Source organism: Pocillopora verrucosa, chromosome 13 (assembly GCF_036669915.1).
Source record: "Pocillopora verrucosa isolate sample1 chromosome 13, ASM3666991v2, whole genome shotgun sequence".
NCBI classification, from domain to species: domain Eukaryota; kingdom Metazoa; phylum Cnidaria; class Anthozoa; order Scleractinia; family Pocilloporidae; genus Pocillopora; species Pocillopora verrucosa.
In genome coordinates, this window is record NC_089324.1 from 15,929,668 (window position 1) to 15,956,630 (window position 26,963).

Below are 26,963 nucleotides of genomic sequence, written 5' to 3' on the forward strand. Positions count from 1 at the left end.
AGTTTTAAGTCTCACGTGCCAGTGTTTGCTCTCTTCAGTCCTCTCATCATAGTAGCAGTTATAAAGCGAAACAGCTCCCTTCGAGTCTCGGCGACATAATCGGTGCATTTTGTTGGAAACGAGTCCTTTAATGTCCAAATTAAGGCTTCTTCTATCATCTGATTGAGAATGGGTCAAACTCTCGCCCAGGGTCCACCGAATCCAGAATGGCGGCAGACCAATCCACAAGCTCCACAGAGTCGGTAGCCGTCATCTCTAGACGCAGAGAAGACCCTGGGAAAGAGTTTTGACGAAACAATAATTAGGAAAAGATAGCTTACTATGAAACTTCCTAGAAGGTAGTCGATAACAGCCTGGGAGATTCATTATAAGCAAACATGTTCCGTCGATTATTGGACTCCATGTCTCCTTACATCGTAGAATAAACTCCTCGAATACGCACGCCTATATGCCCCTCTCTCCCTCCCTTCAATGGCATTATGCGTCCCTTTACTTCGACTTTTATCATTATACAGCACCATGCAACATTATACCCCTGAGTGGCACCATAAATGCAGCGCTTCACAACGATATGTACCCCCGGTTAGCACTGTGCTTCCCTCTACTGAATTTTACATCACCATACAGCGCTTTATAAACAATTTCTCCAATTTGGCCCGAAAATAAGTGCGGTTTAAAGTTTACAAATTGGGGAATATCGCTTAGGTGATATTCTCGGGTATCACCCAGCTTTAGCTGGGGGATATTCAGTCACTTGCTACGTTCAGACCAATCTCACGCGATCAAAAATATTTGATGAATCATAAACAACAATATGCACCCCTAGATAGCACTATACTTCCCTCTCCTGCAGTTTACATCACTATACAGCGCTACAAAACAATATATACCCCTTAATAGCACTATACTACCCTCTTCTGCAGTTTACATCACTATACAGCGCTTTACAACATTTTATGTACCTCTAAGTAGGCTTGATCGGCATAATAGAATACCTACAACGAAATGTTTTGGCCTCACGGGCTATGCTTCATGTCTTTCTCCAAAGTTCATTAAATACTCGATGAAAACCTCTGCGTCGTTTTCAGAAAACACATTTTCCAGCGCAGTTATGACTCGTCTGACGTGAAGATACAGAGATCGAGAGTTGATTACGGCTTCAAGTTTCAAACTCTTAAAGGCGGGAAATATGTCTTGAATTCTTGGGTTGGACTCAAAAAGTCTGAAACAAAATCATTCACGGACATCATTATTAATTCTGAATAATGGAAATTCGACTTACGTTACTTTAGATAATGCATTTTACTCCCATTTTGCCAGTTATGCAAAGAAATCAAGGCACTGAGCAATACCCACAACGAGACACAGCTACAAAGTTGTGAATCTCCATTCTCATCCTCAGTAGAACCATGCTATCACGAAGGTAGTGCGCGTTTACGCACGAAAAGGCCTGAGAAAACGTTTTTCGCGGTATACTTAATTGTTGATTGTTTTCATTTTGTCGGGTTCTTCTTTAAAACCGGCGCTCTGTTTTTAGCGACTCATTCAAGTACTTCTCTGGTTAAGATGTAACTTAACTCTTTATACAACAGGAAATAGAAAAACAACAGGTGGCACCTTTTAAAGGATATTAAACACGTTATGATAACTCGGCAAATTCTTTGGGAAACAATAGTCATTAATTATTCATAAACGTCGGTAGCAGTTGCGAAAGGTTACGCGTTATATTTGAGTTTTTTACATTTGGAAAAGTCGTTTCTATCTGTACGATGACTAACCCCCTTTCTCACAAATGTGACAATTATTCTGAACCTGATCAGCTCAGAGGTGATTCAGACAATAAAAAATATGTCAGCAAATATAAACAGCTACTGATCCCTTTTTGTAAACTTGTAAATAATTGTTCTCAGTTCCTCAGGAAATGCTCGTTTTTCCTTTTCATTTTTCAAATGATATATATAAATGTTTGAATGTCACATCTGGGGACGGATTTTTCCTGCAATTAATTTGGGCTTCAAAGACACAATGTGACCTATTGACATGATAAAAGGAAAAAAATAAACACACTTGAAATATAGATCTATTTTTTGGCGAGCGTCTTTAAAAGTCCTAAAAAACAAACAAATTGAGTTTGAAAGGTGGACGCAGTTCGGCTGGTGGACATAGTTGAATTTACTGCTCTACTTCAGTGGAACAATTTAGACAACAATAGATTTTTCAACGCTTCTCAAAGGGATATCTATCTCTAGATAGATAGATAGATGATCTTTCTTTATACAAAATAATATTTTAAGCTACAAGCTTGTGGGGTCGTGTGAAGAAAAAATGAAAATTACATGCCATCTTAATATAACTTGAATTTAAAAAGAGAAATTTCTATATACTATAACTTCTAAATAAAAAAAATCTCTAACGCTGTGTTTCATCGATACTATGATCACTACCGACTAAAAAACAAATTTTAGTGTTTACTGACAGTTCAAATGAATTAGTATTAGTTATCTTGCTTATTTTGTCCACTTAAGGATGGTGTCCTCTTAACTTCATCTCTAGTAAAATCTCAGTTTTCCCTTCGATTGATTCCCAGTCCACAGGTTCTCTCACTTTAAAGTCTCATTTGCCAGTGTTTGCTCTCCTCAGTCCTCTCATCATTGTAGCGCTTATAAAGCGAAAGAGCTCCCTCCAAGTCTCGGCGACATAATCGGTGCATTTTGTTGGAAACGAATCCTTTAATGTCCAAATTAAGGCTTCTTCTATCATCTGATTGGGAATGGGTCAAACTCTCGCCTGGGGTCCACCTACATCGGGAATCCAAGATGACGGCAGACCAATCCACAGACTCCACAGAGTTGGTACCCGTCATCTTGGATGTAGATACAGAGAAGACCCTAGGAAAGAGTTTTGATAAAACAATAAGTAACAAAGAATAACTTACTATGGTACTTCCATAGAGGCAGTCGATAACAACTAGAGAGATTCATTATGAGCAAACACGCTCCGTCGATTATTGGACTCTATGTCCCCTTACATCGTAGAATAAACTCCTCGAATACGCGCGCCTATATGCCCCTCTCCCCCCTCCCTTCAGTGGCATTATACATCCTTTACTTCAACATTTATCATTATACAGCAAAATACATTATTGTATCCCTGAGTAGCACTTTAAATCCGTAAAATGCAGTTTAAATCTATACACAGCACCATACCACGCTAAACGTTCTTTGATACATTGTACATCCGTATAATGCAGTTTTTATAACTATGCAGCGCTTTTCGTGAAAAATTCTCTATGAACAGCTTACTAAATTGAATTTAGTTTGAAACGAAGACCTATCGTGGTAGACGTAAAGTTTGCAAATTGGGGAATATCGTGACTGAATATCCCCTAGTTTTAGTTGGGGGATATTCATCTACGTTTAAAACAGTTGCGCGCAAGCAAAAATATTTGATGCATCCTAATCAACAATATGTACCCTTAGATAGCACTATATTTCCCGCTACTGCAGTTTATAATACTATATAGCGCTACACAACAATATCTACCCCTAGATAGCACTATACTTCCCGCTACTGCAGTTTACATCACAATACAGCGCTATACGACAATATGTACCTCAAGGTAACATTGATTGGCATAATAGGATACATACATCGAAATGTTCCAGCCTCACGGGCCATGCTTTATGTCTTTCTCCAAGATTCATTAAATACTCGATGAAAACCTCTGCGTCGTTTAAAGAAAAAATAGCATTTTCCAGCGCAGTCATGACTCGTCTGACGTGAAGATACAGAGATCGAGAGTTGATTACGGCTTCAAGTTTCAAACTCTTAAAGGCGGGAAATATGTCTTGAATTCTTGGGTTGGACTCAAAAAGTCTGAAACAAAATCATTCACGGACATCATTATTAACTCTGAGTAATGGAAATTCGACTTACGTTTACTTTAGATACAAACTTTACTCCTATTTTGCAAGTTATGCAAAAAAATCAAGACACTGAGAAATACTCACAACAAGCCACAGCTTCTCAGTTATGAATCTCCATTCATATCCTCAATAGAGCTATGCTATCACGAAGGTAGTGCGCATGCGTTTGTATTTGAAAGTCAATTTGCGCAAAATAATGACCCGATTGGTAAGAAAAGTGGCAAAACACGCAGAAGCGCTGGTGCTTTCGCGTTTGCGCACGGAAAGGCTTGAGAAAACGTTTTCACGGTCTACTTAACTGTTGATTGTTTTCATTTCTGGGGTTCTTCTTTGAAACCGGGGCTCGGTTCCTAGCGACTTGTTCAAGTATTGCTCTACTTAAGACGTAGCTTAACTCTTTATACAATAGGAAATACACAAACGACAGGTGGCACCTTTTAAAGGACATTAAACACGTTATGATAAGTCTGCAAATTCTCTAGACAGCAATGGTCATCAACAATTCATAAACATCGGTAGCAGTTGCGAAAGTTTGCCTGTTATATTTTAGATTTTTTGCATTTGGAAAACTCATTTCTATCTACGCGATGACTAACCCTCTTTCTCACAAATGTGAAAATTATTCTGAACCTGATCAGCTCATAGATGATTTAGGCAATAAAAAATATGTCAGCAATTATAAACAGCTACCGATCCTATCCGTAAACTTGTAAATAATTGTTCTTAGTTCCCCAGGAAATGCTCCTTTTTCCTTCTCATTTTTCAAATGATTTATATAAATACTTGAATGTTGCAGTTGGGAACGAATTTTTTCTGCAAAACAATATGGGTTCCAAAGACACAATGGCGACTTATTGACATGAAAAATAAAAAAAAACACACTTGAAATATAAATCTATTTTTGGTGAACGTCTTTAAATGTTATAAAAAAACAAATTGAGTTTGAAAAGTGCACACATTTCGGCTGTTGGAAATACAAGCTTGTGGGGTCGCGTGAAGAAAAAAGAAAATTACATGTTATTCAAATATAACTTAAATTTGAAAATAGAAAATGATGTACATTAACTTCTTAGTTCGAACAAAATCTTCAACGCTGTGTTTTATCGATACCATGCACCGACTGAACAACAAATTTTTAGTGTTTACTGACACTTCAAACGCATTATTTAGGATATCATCCATCGAAATTGAGGTTTCGATCATCATGCAACAAAAAATAAAGGTAAAATCTATTGGTAACAAATGAGGAACGAAGAATAAAAAAACATGGAAGTCATTAAGAATAATCGCGCTAAGACCTTCCTATATACCAAGGAATTGTACCACTGGATTCAGCATGTTTAAGTTAGCAACTTTCACGTGTAGCATGACATCCAATTAGGATCAGCATACTGTTTCCTCTTTTTCTCCATTTTAAACGATTCCAATCCTAATTGTGGTATGATATTTTCATAAAAAAGCTACTGTCAACTCGAGACTCTACAGTCTTTTTTTTTTAGGAAATGAAACACAACAAACCAGAGATAGCGAGTATTTAAAACACTTACCGTCCAAACACTTTCTTCCCTATGACGCACTTAATGGGTTCAATGAGCTGCCAAAATTCTCTTAAAATGCATTTTTGTTCGTGTGATAGCGGAATGTCTCTGATTCTTGAAGTCGATGTTGCCTCAGCAACTGAGACTACAATTTCGATTCTGTTATTACGCGATACAAAACAACCCATGGCATTTACAGTGTGATCGTTAAACCTAAAATGAAGATGTGTAGACACTAGCTGAATGAATTTATGAATCCAGCTGCTTTCCCTCGAGAAAGTTGTCATACGCTGTGATGATGGGTGTGTCTCTATATCGACCAACATCTTGACTTGTTTGTTGTTTGTGAAAAGCTACCGTTTGGTCGAGAAAGAGTAGATATACCCTGTCTTGACTAAAAGCCTTAATGCTTAAATGAGTGATTCGTGCATGAGTGAAAATTGGAAAATTATTTAGCATTTTTTCCCGACAAGAACATACAAGAGACGAGTTAACACTTCAGCTATAATTTGCATTTTGGGTATGGTAATCGGGTCTTTGTACTACCAATTAAGCTCCTGAGTTCTTCCCCTAACATATCTCGAGCCAAAAACTGTCGCCGAACAGTCTCTCTCGGCGATTGGGCCTCTAGGCATCTAACCTTTCTCTACAGTGTTGGTAAATGGCATTTGATAATCAGGTATTTTGAGCTGTTACTACTATTATTAATTTACACATGTTGTAGGAATAGCTATCAGCGATATTGATGGGAAACCGCTAATTTTCAAGCACAATTAAAGTTCTATAAGTATAGACGTTGTGCAGTTATACGCCCTTCCTGTGTAATTGGAAGAATTTATTTCGTGAACTTTCCTTCGTTCTTCAAACCACTAATTTTATAATATTGCTGCGGTACTTTCATAATTTATTCATTAAAATTTCGTGCAAATGTAAAACGTAGACTAAAGCTGGCTCGATCTGTCCTCATGGGGCATCTGGTGAAAACGTGTGAATCATTATATTGGTGCAGAAAAATTATTTTTCTTGAGTTATTCCGACAGGCCTCAACGCACTGATTCAGGCGAATTTATTTATTTTAGAAGTTGTAGAGTCGGAAATTAAGAGCGTCCCACCTACTTGAAAATATTGATCCGCGAAACATATCTGCTGAAATGTTCGAAAATTAATACCTGTTTAGGACAAAGGGATTTTTCATATATTTTTGCTTCGAATAGTCAAATGAGGATATAAGCCCGTCCAGACAAGTAAAGTAATTCTCCATTCTTAACTAAGTAATTTGTGACAGTTATATCGAAGTGTGTAATTTTGAAGTGATCCTTAAGCGACATACTCCAGTGCATGACGAGATATAACCTCTCTCAGTTATATTAACTTTGTATTCTTCCTTGATGTGACATAATTATAAATAGCGTCACAAACTTGGGCTCCAGGCCTCTGCAGTGATCATGATGCTAACATAGGTTCCAGTGCTGGTGTTTAGGTCATGTCTAGCATTACGTTCAGAGACGTCACGCGACGCAACCAACTCGATCTCTGCAGTTAGGAAATTCTTAAAATAACGTAATTAGTATATTTTAAGGAGACAGAATGTAATTTAAGCCGTTTTTACCCCGGAAACTGAGCGGCCCAGGGTTTCAGACGAAAACCACAAATTGCTAAAAACACAAATCCTCTGAAGAAATCAATTGAGATCTAAATATATGACTTCTTTAATTTTCCTCAAATATATATTTTTTTTTTTTAAATTTTGGGGTAACGTACTCTTCGTCGAACTTTTCACGTATATATTTAGTTCCTACAAGTTGAGCGAATCATTTTGGTGATGCGCAAGGAAAATCTTGTTATGAATGACTCTTCAGTTTTATAATACTATTTTTTTTTTGCTATTTTCTCATCACCTTACGAATCTACTAAATAACTTTGGCACCGAGTGACGTTTTCCTCGTTTTTCCCCAAAAAGCAGAAAAATACAAACGAGACCGGAAACTGCTGCTGATTTTCCAATACTGAACGGTGAGTCATTCCTAATGCTATTTTCCAGTGTCAGAAACTCACGGTAAGCTCGTTTTAAATACACGGTGAAACGACGCCGCCTGCAATGTATTTTCAGTAATTTGCTCAGTAAATGAAAGGTTAGTTCTGAGGGGGGCAAGGTGGGGATAACATTATTTGGTCACTTAGTAGGTACTTGTCGGGGGGGGAGCAGATTGGATAAAAATTCAAAGGAATTGGGTTCTATTCGAGTTTTTGATCCCCTTTCTCTTTTATGAGGGGAAGAAAATCAAACTGAGATTTTAAATCGGATCAACTCTTAGACGGTATGTTTTTGGTAAGAGTTTTTTCGCCATATCCCAGGTTCAAAGTTGAGTTGAAGACAAATTTGTTCATCAAAACTCTGTCTTCTTTTGGACTATTTTATCTTTATGTAAACACAAGGTTAGAAAAGCCTTGTTAATTGCTGGCTGAGAGAAATTGTTTACTTTTCATTTACGGTGTAAAAAGAAGTGAATTGAACACCGTCCGAAAGAGAAATTAGACACAAATTGCATTGAATACAATGAGGTACACTAAGGTATATAGTCAGAGAAGGTATAGTAGCTGAAATATTCATTACTGCTCGAGTAACAATTCAACTTTTTTGGCTCATTTGAATACTTGCTGTCTTATTGTAGATGAAGGGCAAATATAGCTAGGAACTGACAGGAAATATAACTACTTTTGTTTGCTTTTTGACGTCTAGACCGGGCATTAATAAATGTATTTTCTCACGTTCTCTCAAAAAAATGAAAAGATCAGTTGTTTTTTTCTGTTATATCACCCTGGTCTTTTGCATGGTCTTTAACTGAATTCAGCAACAACTAGAAAACACGAACGGATGTAATTCGCCACAAAGAAAGGAAATCATAGTGAACACAAAGGTGTATCCGGTAAGGTCTTATTTTTATTCAGCTTCCACCATGATGTTTTATCCCCTTTCATATGCTTTTCCAACCTGATTCGTCATCTGCTAACATGGGCTTGCTGACGACTGACCAAGCAAACAGATTCTTAAACCCTGACGGCAACAACTATTCCACCACGATCGGCAAAATCAAAACAGCTTGCGGTTTTCATTTCGTACCAGATAGCGTTGATTCATCCAATCTTTCATGAGATTTAATGAGGTTTAACAAATTTTTATCCCTGATGGCAACAACTTCCACTATGAGAATGAAAATCAAAAAATGGCGGTGATTCAAGCATGACATATTGATATTTTAATACTAAATTAATTTAAGAAATAAGTCGGCCAATCCTTTGTAACTAGTTTTGGATCGAAAGTAAATCATTTGTTTGGTTTTTCAACACGTAACAGCCTTTTGTAGTCGACAACTCAAATAATTAAATTCTTATTTCCGTCGACAACTCATATTTTTTTGGTTTGACAAAATGCTACGCATATTAATTACATTATGTGAAACGTATCTTGGATCATATATTGGGCTATCCCTTGCCATGATTCTATACAGAATGTTATTAAATTTATTTGTGATTTGGGGTCAAAAAACAATCGGGTTAGGTGTAGCTCAAATTTATAAAATGAGGACGTGCAAGGTGACAGCTGACCGTTTTCTAAACCTAAAAGATTTTTTTAGACTGCTACCATAACACGTTCAATTCCGAGGCGTAGCTGAAGGGGTGAGGGTGAGGTGCCTGTGGATCCATCTTCTCCCTCCCCCTCCCCCCCGTTAGTTTTTTTTCCAAATCAATTGTATACACGTACAAATCCTATGATTAAGTTTGCGTATACGTACGAGTCTAAAAAAAAGCACATGAACCTTTTCCAGCGCTGGATAGTCATCTGACAGTCCCTCGTCTGATCGGGTGAGTGTCGTAAGTCGACAATGTTCAGCGATGTGATTGTTTATATCACCTTTCCTCATCGCGCGCTTATGTTCACACAGTCTTGTTGTGAGGTTTCTGCCAGTCTCACCGATGTAGAAGGCTTGGCAATCGGAGCAATTGATCTTATAAACCGCTCCCTGTCAAAGAACAACTAGAACGCAGACTTCATCCCACGAAACACTCACCGACCTACTGCAACTAACGAAACAAACCACAACGCAGTTCCTACGACTACAGCAACCGTATCGTACATAAAGGCACGTACAAGAACATCCCTGGCATTCTAAAATCCTTTAATATCCACGTCGCCCACAAACTCATCACCACACTACTTCCGTTAAAAACAAACGTCAAAATCAAAGGCGAACCGAAGAACAGAGAGGGGTTCATACGAAGCACATTATTGACTGGGACTCTGTGCAATGCCTAACCTACAGTATTAACTACTTTCAACAACCGACTCAGAAAAGCTGGTTTGCGTACGCGGACCAGACTCCCCTACTACCAGCACCATACAAACGACTCATTGACGACATTAACATTACAAACGAAACGAACAAAACGACTGAACTTTACTAACGGATGGAATCAGACCAATCGCGACCGACTTACGCTACTTGAGTCTTACAGCCAATAGCATCACGGCAAAACTGACCAATCAGTTTATACGAACCGGACTTAGAACAATCGACTGACAATAACCATTCACTTGACCCTTCTCAAGACTACAATCACTCGGACCATCAAAATACACGATCACGTGTTACCCCGGGTTCATACCTTTAATTTTACTGTAAAAGTGTAAATAGCCGACGACATATTACTAAGACTACTAAAAGAGCACCTTTCCGAAGTTAGGCGTCGAGGCACCAAAACCAGATTAGTAGTAACAGCCAATCAGAACCTAGATAAAAAACAAATAAGCCGCCAAAAGCGCGGGAAAAACGTGAATAACCATGACACTGTTGGTTTAAGTCTTCCGTCTGATTGATTGAGGGGGTGGTTCGAATTCTATGAACCAGTCAAGGAGCGAAGTAAATAAAGCCAATGAAACTATGAATTACTTTCATAACTAAATTGCAAATTGCTACAAAACTACATAGTTGGAATGGAAACCCAAAGATGAACCATGAAAAGAGCACCGTTACAGCGAGCTTCAATTCGATATCATTTCTGCTCTAAGAAACGAAATTTAAGTTTCAAAAATCGGACACTAAGACGTTTTTACCAAACACTGATCCTAACCCTCACCTAGGGACCAATTGGGGAAGAAAACCATGAACCTTTCTAATCAGAGCACCATAATACAGAAGCGAGTTTTAATGATGTGGTTCGGTTTGTTTACTCTAGTCATTTGATTGTGCATACAATTTTAGAGGTGTTCAACACTTCTACAGGTGACCTAACCTGGCTCAACTTCATCTTTTGTTTTTAATTTCTGACACTTGAAACTTAATACTACAATGCCACTTTGTTAAAGAACTCTTTGGATTTATATTTGAATTGCAAATGTTTCTTCCTCTGAAGATTTTAAATGTGTATTTTGCAGACAAATTAGGATTCGTGACAAAAAGAAAGGTAAGTGTCGAAATCCGTAAGGTTCTTGTCCTCCAGCCTTATTTGACGTTACTCTTTAAATGGCAAACCCTTTTTTATGTGTATCTACAACATCAAATGAATTAAGTGAAAAAGAAAAGCTTCGCTGTTTTCCCAATTGTGAAATGTTTTTAGTTTGAAAAAAGCACTGAATCTTAAAAAAGGACAAAGACAGTTTAAAAATTTCTCACATGATTAACTATATTTTCCTCGGCTGTATATATCTTTATCCTCCATGTAGTAAACATATTAATTTTGTATTTGGTATGTCGGAAGCTTTAAGGCAATGATAATTTTAAATCGTTAATACAGAATTTGAAACATATTGAATTCAAAGTTAAAACAGACAAAGTAGATTTAAAAGTTACTTCTGTTTTTTTATTCCAGACATTTAAGTTTTGTGAAATAAAAACAATTGCTAAAGCTATCTTGTGCAAGAGTTATAGAAGAAAAGGTCGTTTGACGACTTGTGCTTCTTTTACTTTACTCTTGTCCCGTACGGCTGCAATTAGTATTGTGTAGTTAAAAGACAAACAATTGTAACGTATTGATCATTAAGCTTTTTTTAAACTGTCAGCTTAAGCCTAACGATTCGTGATCATGAAATACTCAAAGGTTATCAAACAAGATTTCATCACAGACATACAGGTACACTTTTGGCATTAAAATGAATCTTTCACGTGATGTTTTTTATTTTCGTTAACAGGGAAATTGCGACAAAACTCTTGGAAATCAATTGATAACCGAACTTCTGACGCACAGCACAACTTAATTGCGCATAAATTATCATATATTTTCCAATTTGATTTTTTTTGTTTACATACAAATATGCCTTTAGCAACAGGCCATATTGAAAATTAATCCCAATCGGGTTTTTAAAGTACGACTAAAGGAAATAACAATTTACAGGTAGGAAACATATGTTTGCTTTTCCAGTAGTACAAACAGCGTTTTACTCTTTTTTGATGGATATTTCTCTAATTCGTCCAAAAAAAAGGAAGTGAAAATCGAGGTGCACTAAATTTAAACGGAAAAGATATGGAAGCATTTTTCATATCTCGAATATAAGGACAACACCAACCAATATTAAAATAAATTTTCGTCGGTTTTGATGTATCGACGATCTAATTTTTTTTAATGTACCAAACAGCGCAGTTTGAAAACATGAGGATTTTTTCACAGGGAATAGGGAACAAGGTAAAAGAGTTCTTCATTGTGTACCAACAGTTGTAAACCAGAAGAAATCCTTTCGTGATTATTTCATATAATTGAAAGTTTTTGGATAATTGCTGAAGAAAAAATAATGCTAATTGATTGGAACTCTCCGATAAGGAACATAAAAGACTTGAGCAATTGAGGCTTAGTTTTCCGAGAAACGAAAACTTTGTCAGAGCCATTATAATAATTGTATCTTCTCTTACTCTCTTAGAGGTTTGCACGTCATGCTAATGACGTCATTTTAATGTCAGTTTAATATCATACCTGTCAATTAATTGAAAAGGAACAATGTATGTCCTTTATAACCTACTTCTACCAAATCAGTCTTTCTTCTGTCACTAAGCAATGTTGCACTGGTCAGTCATTCTATCAAAACAAAGGTTGTTCTAACTTCATTTTAACACTACGAGTAATTAATTATTTTTCAAAGTTTTTATACACAACTTACCACAAAATTTATCAAAGAAAGCTAGTAATATTCCTTTCCAAGTACTTTTCCATATTCTTACCAGTAGAGCAACAAGGAAGGATTTGCTAGTAGCAGATGGCTTTCTATTGTTCTTTCAGCCTTTTTCTAACTTTTTCAGTTGATATAAGATGAGGAATTTTTTCAAAATAGCAAATGGTAAATTGACCTCTTGATAGCGAAAAGGATTTATTTCACTTCTCATCACAAATATATCCACAAAATGTTGTTCTCATAGGAATCCGTGACAATACGTAAGAAATATATTACAATGTGAGATATTTACAACAAATTAATCAGAAATAAAGTTTATAATGGTTCCTAATGTAGGTTTTTTCATTTAAAGATATCATATCATTACATACATAGGATACTATGGTGCTATCTGTTGAATGAATCGTTTGTAGCTCATTGATAGTTAATGTATTTTAAAGCCTGAAAACTTCATGGGGCACTTACTTTAGCCTGAGTCTCTCCTAACTCAAAACAACTTACCATACACAACCGGAGATCAATTTATTATCTCATTCACAGCAGGACCAAGACATTCAGGTCATTTTTTTGTTTGGTTTTTTTTTTGTTTTTTTTTTTTTGTCAAAGATGCTTAGACTGATTTCTTTTCATCTTCAGATTCAGAAAAATGAAGACAAAAATGAATAAGATTCAGTTTTTTAGTTGTCTGTAGCTGAATTTCATTTAGTTAAACCCGGTTTAACTTGGCATGTTTTGCTTATGTGATTGGAATACATTTTTTTCTAAAAACACTGGAGCTTGATGAACCCTAAGCCTTGAGTATGTTGTTTAATCTGGAAATACCCAGGGGCATAGCCAGAAGGTTCGTAATTATTCTTAATGTTTTCATAGGAGGTCTTTAACTGAATGAATTGTTTTATATAGCAGAAACATTTAGTTTGGAACTAGACAGCTCTTTGACAGTATACTTTGAAGATGAAAATTCTCTGAATTTCCCGGCGACTCCGGTGTTTTCGTCTCTTATTCAGTCAATGGTTGAAATAGTTTATTTTATAAGCCACAACGCGTTGGTCTGAAACATAACGAAAGATGGGTATTGATTTTCAAAGCACATTATTCGTGCTCAATTGTTTAGTCTCCTTTATATCTAACATATCAACCTTCACAGCATGAACTCTCTTTCAACTGTAGCCAATAGTGTTGCGCTATTTGATGGGAACATAAATAACAGCATTTTGAACTGAAAGGGTCTTGAAATCGAGCTCTTAAGATAGAGTTATCGGTTTCCTTTGACTACCAGGTTACCGGAGGTAAAAAGCAATTAAAACTTCATTTATCACACAACGACAAGAAGCAGATGGAATGAGACCTTTCTGTCATTTTCAATAAACTAACGATCGAAGGAAACAAACCAATTTTACAAGATGTTGTTCAGAGTTTGAGAGGTATGTTCATCTTTGTAATTCTGACTATGTAAACTTTGCTTCAAGATTTTTTATTTTCAATAATTTCCTGTCCGTGACTTGATAGAAAAAGATTAATCAGTACTTTCATTTATGTGAACTCCTAGGGCCAGAAGACATTATAATTTACATAGAAGTCAATGAGTTATGTTTTTTTAAGTTTTAATGACTGAAATTACTTGGCATGTTTATTTTATCCATCTTTGTTTTTTCAAGTTACTGCCGTTTAAACGACCGACTGCATTCGAGAAAAAAATAGCCAAAAAATTGATGGGGTTGTCGACTGATTTATCGAGGATGTAGGACGAAGAAATTTTTCGAGTTCATTCTGAAGATTTCAACTCTAACACCTTCCAATTTCGCGATAAATACTCAAAAAGGTAAAATACAAAAGCTTCGCTGGCGAATTTTAACATATGCCAGATTCAAGTTCATTTTCACTGTCCATATAATATCAGCGCTTTTTATTTTTCGCCGAAATGGCTTTATACAAAATTTAAAACCACGTTTTACCCCGTTTACTTCACGGGCGGAATTTATCTCATGGCGACTGAAGTCCTTTAACCATTGTTGAAGAAATGAAACGAAAAAGTCTGTTCCAGGCCTCTTCTGTTTCCTTTGTCCATTGGCTGCGTAGTAAATCTTTCAAGTTGTACATCAGTGCTTCCTGCATTGCCTAAAAATATAAATGAAAATCGATAAGATATTTTATTATTAGTAATAGTAGTAAGTTAGGGATCTGTTGATGGTTCCTGTTTTCGCGAAGGGTAACTGATGATTACATTTTCTTTAATCATTTACACCCCAACATCAGTTTTCATATTCTCCATATTGTCCTCTAAACATTTACAAAGGTGCTGACAAGGAGAATTTGTTTAACAATCAAGGGCTTATTTGGCTGGTGATCATTTTCTTTATTCTCGTAACTCAAATGCCTGATTCAGTGGTGATATTGTAAGGAGAAATTAGACGCTAGTCACCCTTTGGGGTTAAAAGAGTTAAATGCTGAAGCAAATTTGAGTTATGTAAAGACATTTCAACTGAACGTAGCTAAACTTGGATTTGTTTACATTTAAAATTATTCTTTTGGCAATATTTACTTGAATGATTTTTTGTTAGTTTTGCCCTGAAATTACATACATTACACGCGTCAAGTAAAACGATCAAGCTAGAGAAAAGATAAGTGTTATTATATTTGTTGATGCCATTGATTGGCGGAAGCTCGGATTCTTAACTCTTTATATTGATCAGATAGCGGTCTGACGTTTATTTCAAATTCAAATACTCTCATTCAAAATACTACTGAAAGACAAAATGCAAATATTATCTTTAAACGGAATTTAGATAGAAGAGATCTGTAGTGTCACGGGCGTGGAAAATAGACGTGGGATATCGAGAGACCAAAGTCCCCCCTGTCCCCCCATCACCCGCTCTCCAGGCAGGTCTCATTTTTGGTCGATTAATTTTCCAATCGCAGCAATATTGGTTTATATTTTGTTCGAGTTTTGCTTGCTGTATCCAGCTGAGGGTTACCTTAACGCAGGCGATTCCTTCAATCTTTATTTCGAAAAATTATCATTTATATATCCCCGCAACCCATGTAGTCGTCATGCTGACATACCAACTCGTTACAGTTTAGTGATACTTACATCAAGATAAGACGGTTTCAATGCGCGAGCTATATGTCTCCTTCCCAGTTCCTCCAGGTACGCAGCGAAGCTAAACGCATCATCTAGTGAAGACACGGCGTTCTCCACGGCTTTCATGACTCGCTTAGCGTGTCCATATAAAGCACTCGTGTTCTCTAGTTCAACTGGGTCTACGTCTTTAAACTCTGGAAACAGCTTTTGATAGTCGGGATTCATCTCAAAAAATCTGAGAGAAGTTAGAGAGAACCTGTGAGCAACTAGCCTGTTCCAGGCGTTTAGCTAAGAAACTAAGCGCGACAGTAAACCGCGCTAAAGGAGAGGAGCAGGAAAATCCAGAGAGGTCTGGGTCGATTTTTTTCCCAGTAACCGTCTTCGTGACATTTATATTTGTCCTGCTTGACTATGATAAATAAATAATGTAATAATAATAATAATAATAATAATAATATAATAATAATGTTTGGTGCATTCCCTTTTTCAAACGATCCTGTAAATCAGAAGAGCCATGCACCACCCATAGTTTGCCGATGGTCACAAACTAATATTTTGATCATGTAGCGGAAGAAATAACTCGCCTTTTACCAGATTTAACTAGAATGAAATTAAGCTGCGTCGCATTTTTTTTTATTTAGGTGGTATAGCTTGAAGGAAATAATGCGTTCTTCTTAACATAATGCATATTTCTTCGCCTGAGACATGGCAACGGGGAGTAAACAAATAAAAACATGAATCCACGTTTGTATTCAGTGAAAGATCAACATCAATCGTCTAGTTTAAAACGTCTTATTCTGTCGCAAAATTGTCCTAAGAATATTTTATAGTGAATGATTACTTTTATTGAAAACCACGTCGAAGTTGAATAATCAGAATTAATCGCAAGAGTTTAGTTATGACTAGGTTGTCAGTAGGCGGAATCTTAAATGGTATTCTTTTAGCAGAAATGAAAATGCAATTTTTCATTCTGACTTTTATGACGGAAATTCAGGCTGTCAAGATGTATTTTCATGGCAGGCGTATAAGTTATTTAATAAATTTCACTGATGGACGAGTCTACGAGGCGTTTCACGCTATGAAATGAAAAATTGAAGTAGGAATGCTAAAAAATTCTTTGGACAAGAACATTGTTCCGATTACAGCCCCATTTCTTTGTTACAAAGGGGCAGCGTAAACGTTTTTTTTGGATAGTGTTATTTTCGTTGTTACCGTAAAAGGACAACTAGTTGACAGCTTTGGGCGACATTGTATACAAGCTACATCCCAGCAGCAGTGTTTCTTTTGTAATTTCTCCTGCACCTGTTTCTTCCGTCCCTGTTTTTCACTACAATATACCTGTTTTTGTGCATCTGTTCAGTTAGCTCTGAAAGTAGAAACGTCTTGTGGAAAATTCCTCCGGGCAATAAATACGATTACTTGAACTCGCGTTCTTTTTTTTCCTTTTTTGGAAATTACATTTGCGAAATGCACAAGAGCCTCAGCGAGCGATTCCTCGAGGTGATAAATGCGATTATTTCCAGTGGCGTCCGTTTTTGCAAATTTGAATTGCAACAAGTAGAAAGCTCTCGAGAATCGCAAATTAAGTAAGAAATTCACATGCAAGAAGTGCGCATCGGTTCTAGATCTTATCCGTCCATACAAGAGTGCTTCGTTACAGCCTTAACCGAGAGAAAAAAAAATCACTGTAAAAGTTGTCTTCCAGAGTCAAGAAATTATATTCTCGGTTAAGTTGTATCTATCCCCGAGGAAGGTTAATCTACTCAATACGCGATTCAAATGCAAGTGCTCAAAAGATATCATCCCATATCAGGTTTCAACGAAGCGACAGAAAAAAAAACAAGAATAACTATCTACGGCAAAAAAAATAATGAAAGAAAAACAAAGTCTACCGAGGAAATTGAGTAAACGACAAAACACGAAAGTGTTTACCTTAGAAACGTTTTCTTCCCGACCATGTTTTTGTGTTGTTCGATCGTTTCCCAAGTTTCTCGGACAAGATACTTCTGTGGCTCGGACAAGGGAAGCGAGACATGGGCATGCTTTTGACTTAAAGACGAAGAACAACCCATATTTTTGTGAAAAATGATCCAAAACGTTCTTTGGTCGCCACGGTTTGCATGTGACGGCAAAATTTGTAATTAGGGTGTTGAAGGAAGTTGACATAATCTATGTAAACTAGTATCTCCACTGCCCGCAATGACTGCTTAGTGCATTTCTATGTAGACACCAATAATTAGGAACTTCAACTTGAAGCATTTGGCCTTTCGGCAAGTGTCTTGCGCAATTTCCTCAAAAATATATTTCATCTCAGCTAATAGCCAATAAATTAAAGTATGGTCATGTCGCCCTAGAAAAAGCACGAAGTAAATTTTTATTTTAAATAAATTTAAATATCTTTGGCGCGAAAGAGTAGATATATTTATCCAGGCTCAATGTGTTTTGCTAATTTTTTGTTTCTACCGCAGACCTGAGGCATAACAGGTGTGTTTGGAGTAATTTTATATGACGGGGAAAAACTTAAGATTGAGCTGGAAAACATGTTAACTCGAGATGATTACAAATATTTCCACTCTTCAAAAATATTTTTAACATCGTAATTGATGTCATCTGCAGTTGAAAGAACAGCTTCAAAAATACCCTTCGCAGATTGTTTGAATGTATTCCCGAAAAGGTGTCACTTTTCTAAAAAAATCAACTCAATGCTCTTAAATTAGCATATTTCATTTAGTCCGAGGATTCTCAATATTTATGAGAAAGCGTTCTGTTTTTGACACCTTTGGTAACTTAAGTAAAACTTCAACGTAAGAATAAATATTTAAATTTCGTTTCTACAATACTAACGCAAAGTTACGAAAAAGTACGACAATTGAATTTCTGAAGTACAATTTGTCGTCAGAGTAGTAGTTAAGGAAGTTGAAATTCTGTTATTTCTGTGGGAGTCTATGTTACCTAGGCAACTTAACAGCTAGCCTACTCGCGCCATAGCAACATGACGATGCCAAAACAAAAGCGACAAACGGTGCTTCCATAAGCCATGAGATAAAGTTTTGAAAGTCTATCGTACGTTTTCAAAGAAAACCGATGCAATCGGCTTTGTTCGTCTTCAATTCTTGTCGTTTTAACCATATTTTGTGAATGTTGTTGAAGAAATTAAGTTTTAGAATTGAAATGATGGTCGCGTTTCCCTATTTTTTAACCCGTTCTAAATATTTATCCCTAGGGTGAAAAATTGTTGCTTCCTAGTAATAACATTAATTATAATAAATTTCGGATATAACGTGTGCTGTCATTGGTTGAAAGAGCGTGCTCTATGAGAGTATAGAGCATAGAGCTGAGCTAAAGCTGTCACGCCATCTGACAAATTGTACAATGTCCGACCTTTTCCGGGACTTTTCCCAAATTTTTTTTTTCTTCAATTGAAAGTTAATTTGGGAACAGGCAAGTCGGCAAATAGCAAAAGAAGAATCAAACAAAGGTTTGTAAACGTCAAGATACTACACTTCTTTCGTGCTCTAACCGCTTCCTACGTGCTTTACAACAGAACAGAGCACAGCCAAGGCTTCTCCATTTGTTAAATGTTTAATTGTGTAAGTTTTCTGGATAATCCGACCATAAAATCACCGATTCAGAAGTTATTCTGCGTAAAAGTTGATAGTTTAAACATATAACCGTCGGTTTTATTTCTCGTTCAGGCTTTAAAAAAAAAACAAAAACAAAAACGGAAAGCAATGAAAATCTAACCATTTCGCTTAGAACATTTTATGGAAGTTGATATCGCCTTAAAGTTACTAGCTTACTGGTAATAGCTTTATCCTCTGACATTGGAATTTATCAGTATTGAAATTCTGCAGTTCATTATTTTAATTGCTTTATACAGCTCTGTTGCTGTTGATCCTGTTTGTATCAGGATGTTCGTTGCTATGAAACCAAACACGTAAATGGTTTCCCCTTTTTCATGGCTGCAAAACGTAAGCTGACTCAAGTGTTATTTCTCTTACTTTCTATTCGTTTTCTCGATAACTAATGAACGCAATTTCATGACAGATGGATAGAAAGCATTAACTTCGACCGTAGGTTATTTCTAATTTATATCACGTACGATACTAATCTATAATTATGGATGAAATTTCATTCTTTTATAAAACGTTAAAACCGCACACAATTACGAGTGAAGTGCATTAAAGCTAAAATCACCTGTTATGGCGATAAAAAGCAGAATTCATGGAGATTGACCGAACTTATGGGAAAGTCTTCCCAAATAAATTGAAAGAAATGCGACTCCTAAAAATTTACCTCTGTAAAATTGCGAGAAGAGCAGGTTGCTTGAATTCAATGGATTTCTCAGCTTCGGAAATTTCGGAAGTGCACGTGTATCATCATTGACAATTTAGCTCTCTCCAAAGAACATATCCTGTTTGATATCCTCCAGTGTGCTATATGATCGCCACTTCAAGTTGTCAGTATTTATCCCTCTTCAAGTATAAATATTTATAAATAAAACGTTCAAACTCTGTCTTGAAGATTAAGCAGATATTTATATGTATTAAATAAACCTTTTTCATTTTATAAGTGAGTAGGCGACAAAGATCATTACTTGCATTGCAAGTGTATACTTTTAAAAGTATAATTTGAAATGCAAATTTTGTAATGAAACTTTTATTGCGTCTCTATCGTGGATCATGTTTTGTTTTTATTCATTTGATATTTGTTTCTTTCCAAAAATGATCACATATTATTGTCTTAAAAATTAACCGAAATGACGTGAGTAATTTGTTCATAAGAAATATACTGTCCCGCTCTGAAACCGATTTGGGTTAAATTTCTGAAAAACAAAATTTGGATAGATATGCTAATTTGCTAGCATGGTGGTTGTAATGGAAATGTCGAGTTTATTTTTTGGCTAATTAGAGCAGAAGTCTTTAGTTGGATAGAATATTACAATATATAACATAAAAAAAGTACATCAAAGGCCTACTTTCAACCGCAGACTGATCAAGATAAAAACTCCGTGGTGAGGTTAATAACACAATGTTTCTTTTAGTTGGCGAGTTAATTTTTAAAATTAAGCTTCAAATGGGAGAAATTTATTAGATGTAGTTTGGGATCAAATTTTTTCCGACTTCATTGTTAATTTGCGACAGAGTTTAGACGTTTAGAGGGAAAAATTTGAGTAATGTTATCTTATCTAGAATAGCTCTTAAAATAATTTATATGAAGCGAAGAACTTATATTTTGCGCCAAAATATAATTAGCTAGGCTTTACAACTTCCTTTCTCCTCGTAGAGTTGTATTAAGAAATGATTTCAATTCACAGTAGGTTTCAGTTCATTTAAAATGTAAGTGTTCCTCTTGGTCGATTCATAAACACAAACAAACTTCAGAATTGGGTCTTAACGTTTTCTCTCTAAGATTTGTAACGTTGCCAGCTTTGTTGCTATTTTCCACGCTTAACGACATATTGAAACGAACGTGTCACCCATGGTATTTCTTTTACACGAATATTCATACTGTTTAAGAAGATTTATGGGTCATTGATGGATCGAAAATGAAACCTATCCCTTGAAAATTTTAAAAAAATTAAAACTCACCCTCGAAGAAAACAGCTTTGTATTATCAATAAGTTTTACTCGGGAAAACTACAGTTATGGTTGTATATTATATTAGCAAACGAGTCAAAGATAAAAGACTTATGAGTTTTCCTGTAGTTTGACTTGTAGCATTTAGAGGGCCTTGTTATTATGATCCATAAAAAATAAATTATTTTAAATTTTTCTTTCAACTTCTCCAAGAAGGTGTGAAATTATTAGCCGCTGGCGGGTAGTTCACACGACTATTTCAGTTCATTCGCAAATTTTTGCTACGTTTTCATTCGGCAAGAAACAAACGAGTAGAAAAAAAATTTGAATGTCTCTCAGTAACATAGAGATAGATTACGATGAAAGGAAAAAGGAAATTAGCCATTTATTTCGTGTATGAGATGCGTGCATGTGTCTCGTTTACTAATTTCTCATAGGTACAGTGGACCTGTTTTATTTGGCTGATTGCACGTAATAGACGTGTAGCACCGCTGACGTGGGTAATAACGCACCATTTAGGTAATCCAACACAGTTTCTTGTCGCCCAATGTCGGTTAAGCAAGATAAATCAAACTGAAAGATTTGGAGAGATTTTTGTTTGAGCTTTGTGTAAATTATCATCCTCACGTGTCACAAACCGAACGGGTCAGAGCAAAAAAATAAGAAAACAAAACTACAGTCATTAAGCAATACAACATTATGGAATGAAAGTTTTCTGATTTTGGTTACGATAAATTTTTAGCGTGTTTTCATGGGAAGCTAGGAGTAAAAAAATTGACCAGCTACCGACTAGTAGGTGAAGAAGACAACAAAAACACAACAACGATAACAAAATACAAACTAAAACTTGAGACGTGTACACAACATAAAAGCTACTAACGAAAACAACTGACATTCCCCAATTGGTACGTGATAAAAAACAGGAAACAGATAAAAATATTCTAAAAAGGCAAACCACAAGTCAGAAGTAAAGGAGATAAAGAAGAACGAAAAAAAAAAGGAATTGCATTAAAAGCTCATGACGAATGTTGATAAAAGTAGAAAAAAAAACCAAAAATTAAAACAGAGACAAATTCTAAAAGTTAAAAACCAGGCCAAAGCACCAAAATGCAATAAAAAGGACAAAAAACAGACAATACAAAATACAGAACAAAGGAAAGATTATCCACTAGTTTTTTTAATGGCAACGCAGTATAACAGGAAGTAACTACGGAGGACATAAAATGGTTTATATAAATTGCAAGAACCAGAAATTAAGAGTAATCAGATATGTGCAAGGCGCAATTTATTGACCGCATGTGGCTCAGAATTAAAGGGTTAGCCTACTTTACTGCGAGTAGCTTTTTTGACCGCACGAGCTGCGATCATGATATTGCTCGAAAAGGTCATCATGCACTTAGACACTCACAGCACGAAAATAGGATATTTCTCGAGTTATGAGTCTTTCAGTCAGGCGTACTCCTTTCAGGCCTTTCATGTTAGTTTTTAATTTCCATAGTGGAATAATTTCAAATTATATATTCATTTGTCGTATCGAATGGACTTTTGTCTTGCAATGCTTTGCCCAATTTAATTTGCTTCAAACAAGTGGGGTCTCCCTTACGGCGACGAAAAATCACTTAGCATGTTTGCAATTTGCATGCAGCATCAATTGTCAGAGTTTTACAATCGGTGCCAATCAGATTCAGCTTATTGTAAAACGCTCTTTTATCTCCAATACAAAATGATTTGTTCAATGTTGGGCTGACAGAAGCAACGCCAGATCGAGCTATTTATGTCAAGAAGCAAATCTGCCGAGTTGTAGTGTTTTTTCAGGGTAAACACAGATTTTCAAATCATCTTTTCAAATCGTTACAGGTGTTGTCAAGAAGTCTGCCAGCTATTTCATCACAATATAAACAAGAATATGGGATGCGGATCTTCGTCGAGTCGCCACAGAGATAAATTTAAGGCCTCCGTATTTCCACTCACTACGGCTCAAAAGTACCTGGTACGCGAGACCTGGGAAACAATCGAAATCCATAAGAGTTCTGTTGGGAAGAAGACTTTTATCAAGTGAGTGTAATGTATATATTAAGAAGACAGTTCAAATCGCTCAATCTAGAGTCTCCACTGAGATTGATTATAACTTTCATCTCAAAAAAAATTGGTACAACGTTATATTTATTTCACTACGTAGATTTTCCATTTTAGAATATGTTTTTGTAAAATATGAATAGGTCCGTTCAATATTGTATAGCTCCAGGAATCAATATATTCACTTTAGCGTTTAATTTAACATGTCAAAAAAGCCATTGGTGATCGAGTGTTTTCTATGAGACTGAAAAGAAATATTACAGCACAGCCAAAACTAGCAATTTATTTATGCTTCGTCTTGTAAAATCATTTGAAAAGACAATATCGCTTTATATAATTCCCTTTTTTTTCGCTCCAACGGATAATAAGGCTTAGCAACTGGGTTTTATCACAAACTTGTTTAGAAGTAGAAAACGTAAAAAAGTGAGAACTTCTGTAGCCGTTTATTTTTCGGTTCCCTTCGTAGTTTTTAATGATCAGTAATAATTGATTTGATAATTTTTTCGGTTGAACAACTTTATTCCTCGTTATCGTCACGTTCCCTCTTAAGCGTGGGCACTGATCATCGTCCGCCGTAAAAATCTTTCCTCCGAATTAGGAGACCAGTCAAACCCCACGAGAATTAGGATACAAATGAAAATAAAAATAACGGTATTGTGTCCGTAATACAGAGTATTCATCAGCCACAAGACGTTTTTCAGGTCATGTTGATCTAAATTGGTTTCCCGTTCCAATTCAACGTAATACGCTGGCACAATTTCAAGCGATATTTAAGTAAAGCTTTAAATTTCGCGTTTTCTATCACATAAAGTTATGGAAGCAAAGACACCATACGGTAGAAAAACTAATTTCTTCCAGGATTTCATGTTTTTAATCTTAGAATCTATCCCAAAAACTTACTCTGTGGTGTACTAAGCAATTACTTATTTCATCAAAACACAATGTCTCTTTTATATAAATCCATAATTCAATATTGAGAGCTTTAAAATACTCCACCAAGGTTACTTCATATCAAAATGATATCTTGCATAATAATATAAATATAACTTAGAAAACCGTCCTAAACGGCCTGTAATTTGATTTTTGCGAGAAAATTATAGATTTCCTTCCCCTCTGAAAAAGATGGTCGAAAACCGCTGTTTGCTTTGCTCCAAATTAAGCCAGTGCTTTCTCAAACAATAGCTTGTACTCCAATTACTATTTCAGTTCATATGTGGTTGCAACGGTGCGTAGTCTCATGCTATAGCTAGGGATCCGTGGGCTTACTCCTACGCTTTATTGCGTTGGTAAATTATTTTGAATGGACTGAATTTATCACTGACTTAAACCTGTAGAGGAAAGTTTAAAAAAACCATATCAACCTTTTTAATTTAGTGTCCACGATATTAACGAAGGTAAATTCACATAAACAGGATCGTGAAAATTCGGAAATGGCTATGAATTTAAATGGTCGTTCATCTCTTTTGCGAGAGTTTCTGATTTTTTTCATCAAAACTTCGTTTTTATCACTTGTAAACGGTGCAGCTGTACAAGCGATGAATGGAGTAGAAGAGCAAGCTGTATCAACGGGAAAGTTTGAACACTTCAACCCCTAAGAGTGATAAGTAACTATTTTCTCTTGCCAGTATCACCTTTAAAACAAACATTGAGGACATGAGAATAAAGGAAATGATCACCAACTAAAGAAGCTATTGATTGTTAAGCAAATTCTCTTTATCAGTACCATAGGAAATGTATAGAGAGCAGTGAGGAGAAAATGCATGCTGATGTTAGGGTGTAAAGGGTGAAAGGATACCTCCAACGCGAATCGTGCACGATCATGATTTTTTATTAACTTGTTAGCAGTAAAACAATAGTTTTAAAAATAAAAACATTTATTTACGTTTTAGCTTTTCAACCCTTTACACCCTAGCATCAGTGAGCATATTCTCCAAATTGTTCCCTATACATTTCCTAAGGTTCTGACTAGGAGAAGTTGCCTAACAATCAAGAGCGTCCTTTAGTGATGATCATTTTCTTTATTCTCATGACCTTAATTTGTGATCGAAGGGTGATATTGTTTGGAGAAATTAGATGCTAATCACTCTGAGGGATCAAGGGGTTAATTGTGCTTACGTGTTGGTCGAAACCTGTTCCTGACAATCAACCAGGACACCCCCCCCCCCCCTCCCTAATTTAAAGTAGCACGTTTGTGAAACATTAACCTCTTAGTCCGTAATGAGATTATAGATTTTTATCTTTTTTATCGTGACATCGTCTCGCTAAATGCTTAGCCACAATTAACTAAATACATCAATTGGTCTGTAGAAATAATATGAAAGTTGATCTGCAAAAGATATTGTTTTTTTATCTACACAGTGGTCATCCCTAATAGACCTTCATTTTCTTCAGAATAGCTACTTAATCGGTGAAAAGAGAGCGACTGCTTTGATAAAATATAACCATTTGGTACAAAAGCCAATAATTACTATATTCAAAACGGCTTTTGTCTGTCCAAGACGCTCGATTTACGAAAACTAAGTAAAAACTTGTCTTTTGGTTCGTAAAACTGTATGTCTTAAGAATTTTTTTTTTTAACTCGTTACTGCTACTCTAGGATTTCTCTGATATAAGTAAAAATAAACTTTACATATTGCATTGTCACTTACAGGGGAAGTCAGCTACTGTGCATAGCCGTAACATATAAATTTTTACATCTTTGCAGATTCTTTGAAAATAATCCTGAATATCAGCGACTTTTTCCGGAATTTAAAGATGTACCTCCCTCTGAGCTCGCAAAGACAAATGCCTTATATGGTCATGCGAAAAGAGTGATGAAAGCGGTTGAGAATGCCGTCTCTGCATTGGATGATTCTGAGAGTTTTAGCGCGTATTTGGAAGAATTAGGACGCAGACATAAAACACGTTTCTTGAAACCAACATATCTTGACGTAAGTTAATAGATAACTTTTCACTGACTGACATCATATATTTGATTTTTAGTATTATTGCCTAGGCGATAACAGAGCTGCTACTCTATAATTGGTCAGAACTAAATCATATCTTGCTATATCTACCATGCATGAAGCTTCTTTTTGGCTAAATGATCCGGCGTTGCTAAAGAAGAAAAAGGAGATGAGAAATCCTAAAAAAAACAAATTCAAGCTTGAATTGTGATGCCTGTCATTTCCTCCAAAAATGATCAATTCCCTTTTTTTTTTCTCAGTCCATGCAGGAGGCCCTGATGTTTGTTCTTAAAGATCTTCTCAAGTCTAGTTGGACTGAGGAAACTGCAGATGCCTGGAACAAGTTATTCCAGTTCATCACAGAACACATGGTTTACGGCTTGCAGTCGTGATACACAAGAAACAGTTACAGAGAGACTGAACTCTTATTTCCCCTCAAAGGCAATGACCATCTAGTTTAGAAGCAGGTGGGGCAGGATACTAAAACTGCGAACTCCGAAGCAAGAGGAAAGCTTTATGACAAAGAAAAAAATATTCTCGAGCCTAGTTTTCCCGCGGCCTAAAGTTGGAATACAAAGCATACGGTCTGGGTTCGAGTTAAGTGAAAGCATATCAATTAGACACAAAATCGTAGACATTATATTTGAAGTTAGGGTTG

At 36.0% G+C, this 26,963-nt stretch overlaps 3 protein-coding genes across 11 annotated transcripts; 1 reads left to right on the top strand and 2 right to left on the bottom strand.

The window, feature by feature from the left end:
- Positions 1-2,238: 2,238 nt before the first annotated feature.
- LOC136276818 (neuroglobin-like) lies at positions 2,239-5,687 on the bottom strand. 2 transcript variants are annotated; one of them, XM_066160518.1, is made up of 3 exons: positions 5,474-5,687; positions 3,651-3,876; positions 2,239-2,760 (listed from the first exon to the last, which is right to left on the bottom strand). In XM_066160518.1, exons 1-3 carry the CDS (start codon positions 5,650-5,652, stop codon positions 2,614-2,616), a joined length of 552 nt encoding a protein of 183 aa, XP_066016615.1. In that variant the 5' UTR covers positions 5,653-5,687; the 3' UTR covers positions 2,239-2,613. The 2 variants fall into 2 exon arrangements, with proteins under 2 accessions (XP_066016615.1, XP_066016616.1); XM_066160519.1 differs by having other exon boundaries at positions 2,626-2,888.
- Positions 5,688-6,010: 323 nt separating this feature from the next.
- On the top strand, positions 6,011-26,961 carry LOC131795359 (globin-1). Of its 8 annotated transcripts, XM_066160528.1 has the most exons (6): positions 6,011-6,143; positions 7,425-7,477; positions 10,899-10,927; positions 23,142-23,339; positions 26,065-26,290; positions 26,566-26,961. In XM_066160528.1, exons 4-6 carry the CDS (start codon positions 23,191-23,193, stop codon positions 26,695-26,697), a joined length of 507 nt encoding a protein of 168 aa, XP_066016625.1. In that variant the 5' UTR covers positions 6,011-6,143; positions 7,425-7,477; positions 10,899-10,927; positions 23,142-23,190; the 3' UTR covers positions 26,698-26,961. The 8 variants fall into 8 exon arrangements, with proteins under 8 accessions (XP_066016625.1, XP_066016626.1, XP_058968937.1 ...); XM_066160529.1 differs by lacking the exon at positions 10,899-10,927; XM_066160530.1 differs by lacking the exons at positions 6,011-6,143; positions 7,425-7,477 and adding an exon at positions 8,347-8,391.
- On the bottom strand, positions 14,101-17,858 carry LOC131795385 (neuroglobin). The gene is made up of 3 exons (XM_059112961.2): positions 17,638-17,858; positions 15,715-15,940; positions 14,101-14,741 (listed from the first exon to the last, which is right to left on the bottom strand). Exons 1-3 carry the CDS (start codon positions 17,775-17,777, stop codon positions 14,607-14,609), a joined length of 501 nt encoding a protein of 166 aa, XP_058968944.1. The 5' UTR covers positions 17,778-17,858; the 3' UTR covers positions 14,101-14,606.
- Positions 26,962-26,963: the final 2 nt, after the last annotated feature.

Bases quoted from the DNA above. Each gene is read 5' to 3' on its own strand.
- LOC136276818 (XM_066160518.1), bottom strand. From the start codon at position 5,652: ATGGGTTGTTTTGTATCGCGTAATAACAGAATCGAAATTGTAGTCTCA. The intron at 3,877-5,473 runs GTAAGTGTTTTA...ATTTTGTTTCAG, and splicing joins GGGAAGAAAGTGTTTGGACG to ACTTTTTGAGTCCAACCCAA. The intron at 2,761-3,650 runs GTATGTATCCTA...ATTCCCAATCAG, and splicing joins TGAGGCTGGAACATTTCGAT to ATGATAGAAGAAGCCTTAAT.
- LOC131795385 (XM_059112961.2), bottom strand. From the start codon at position 17,777: ATGGGTTGTTCTTCGTCTTTAAGTCAAAAGCATGCCCATGTCTCGCTT. The intron at 15,941-17,637 runs GTAAACACTTTC...AACTTCTCTCAG, and splicing joins GGGAAGAAAACGTTTCTAAG to ATTTTTTGAGATGAATCCCG. The intron at 14,742-15,714 runs GTAAGTATCACT...TTATATTTTTAG, and splicing joins TGAAACCGTCTTATCTTGAT to GCAATGCAGGAAGCACTGAT.
- LOC131795359 (XM_066160528.1), top strand. From the start codon at position 23,191: ATGGGATGCGGATCTTCGTCGAGTCGCCACAGAGATAAATTTAAGGCC. The intron at 23,340-26,064 runs GTGAGTGTAATG...ACATCTTTGCAG, and splicing joins GGGAAGAAGACTTTTATCAA to ATTCTTTGAAAATAATCCTG. The intron at 26,291-26,565 runs GTAAGTTAATAG...TTTTTTTCTCAG, and splicing joins TGAAACCAACATATCTTGAC to TCCATGCAGGAGGCCCTGAT.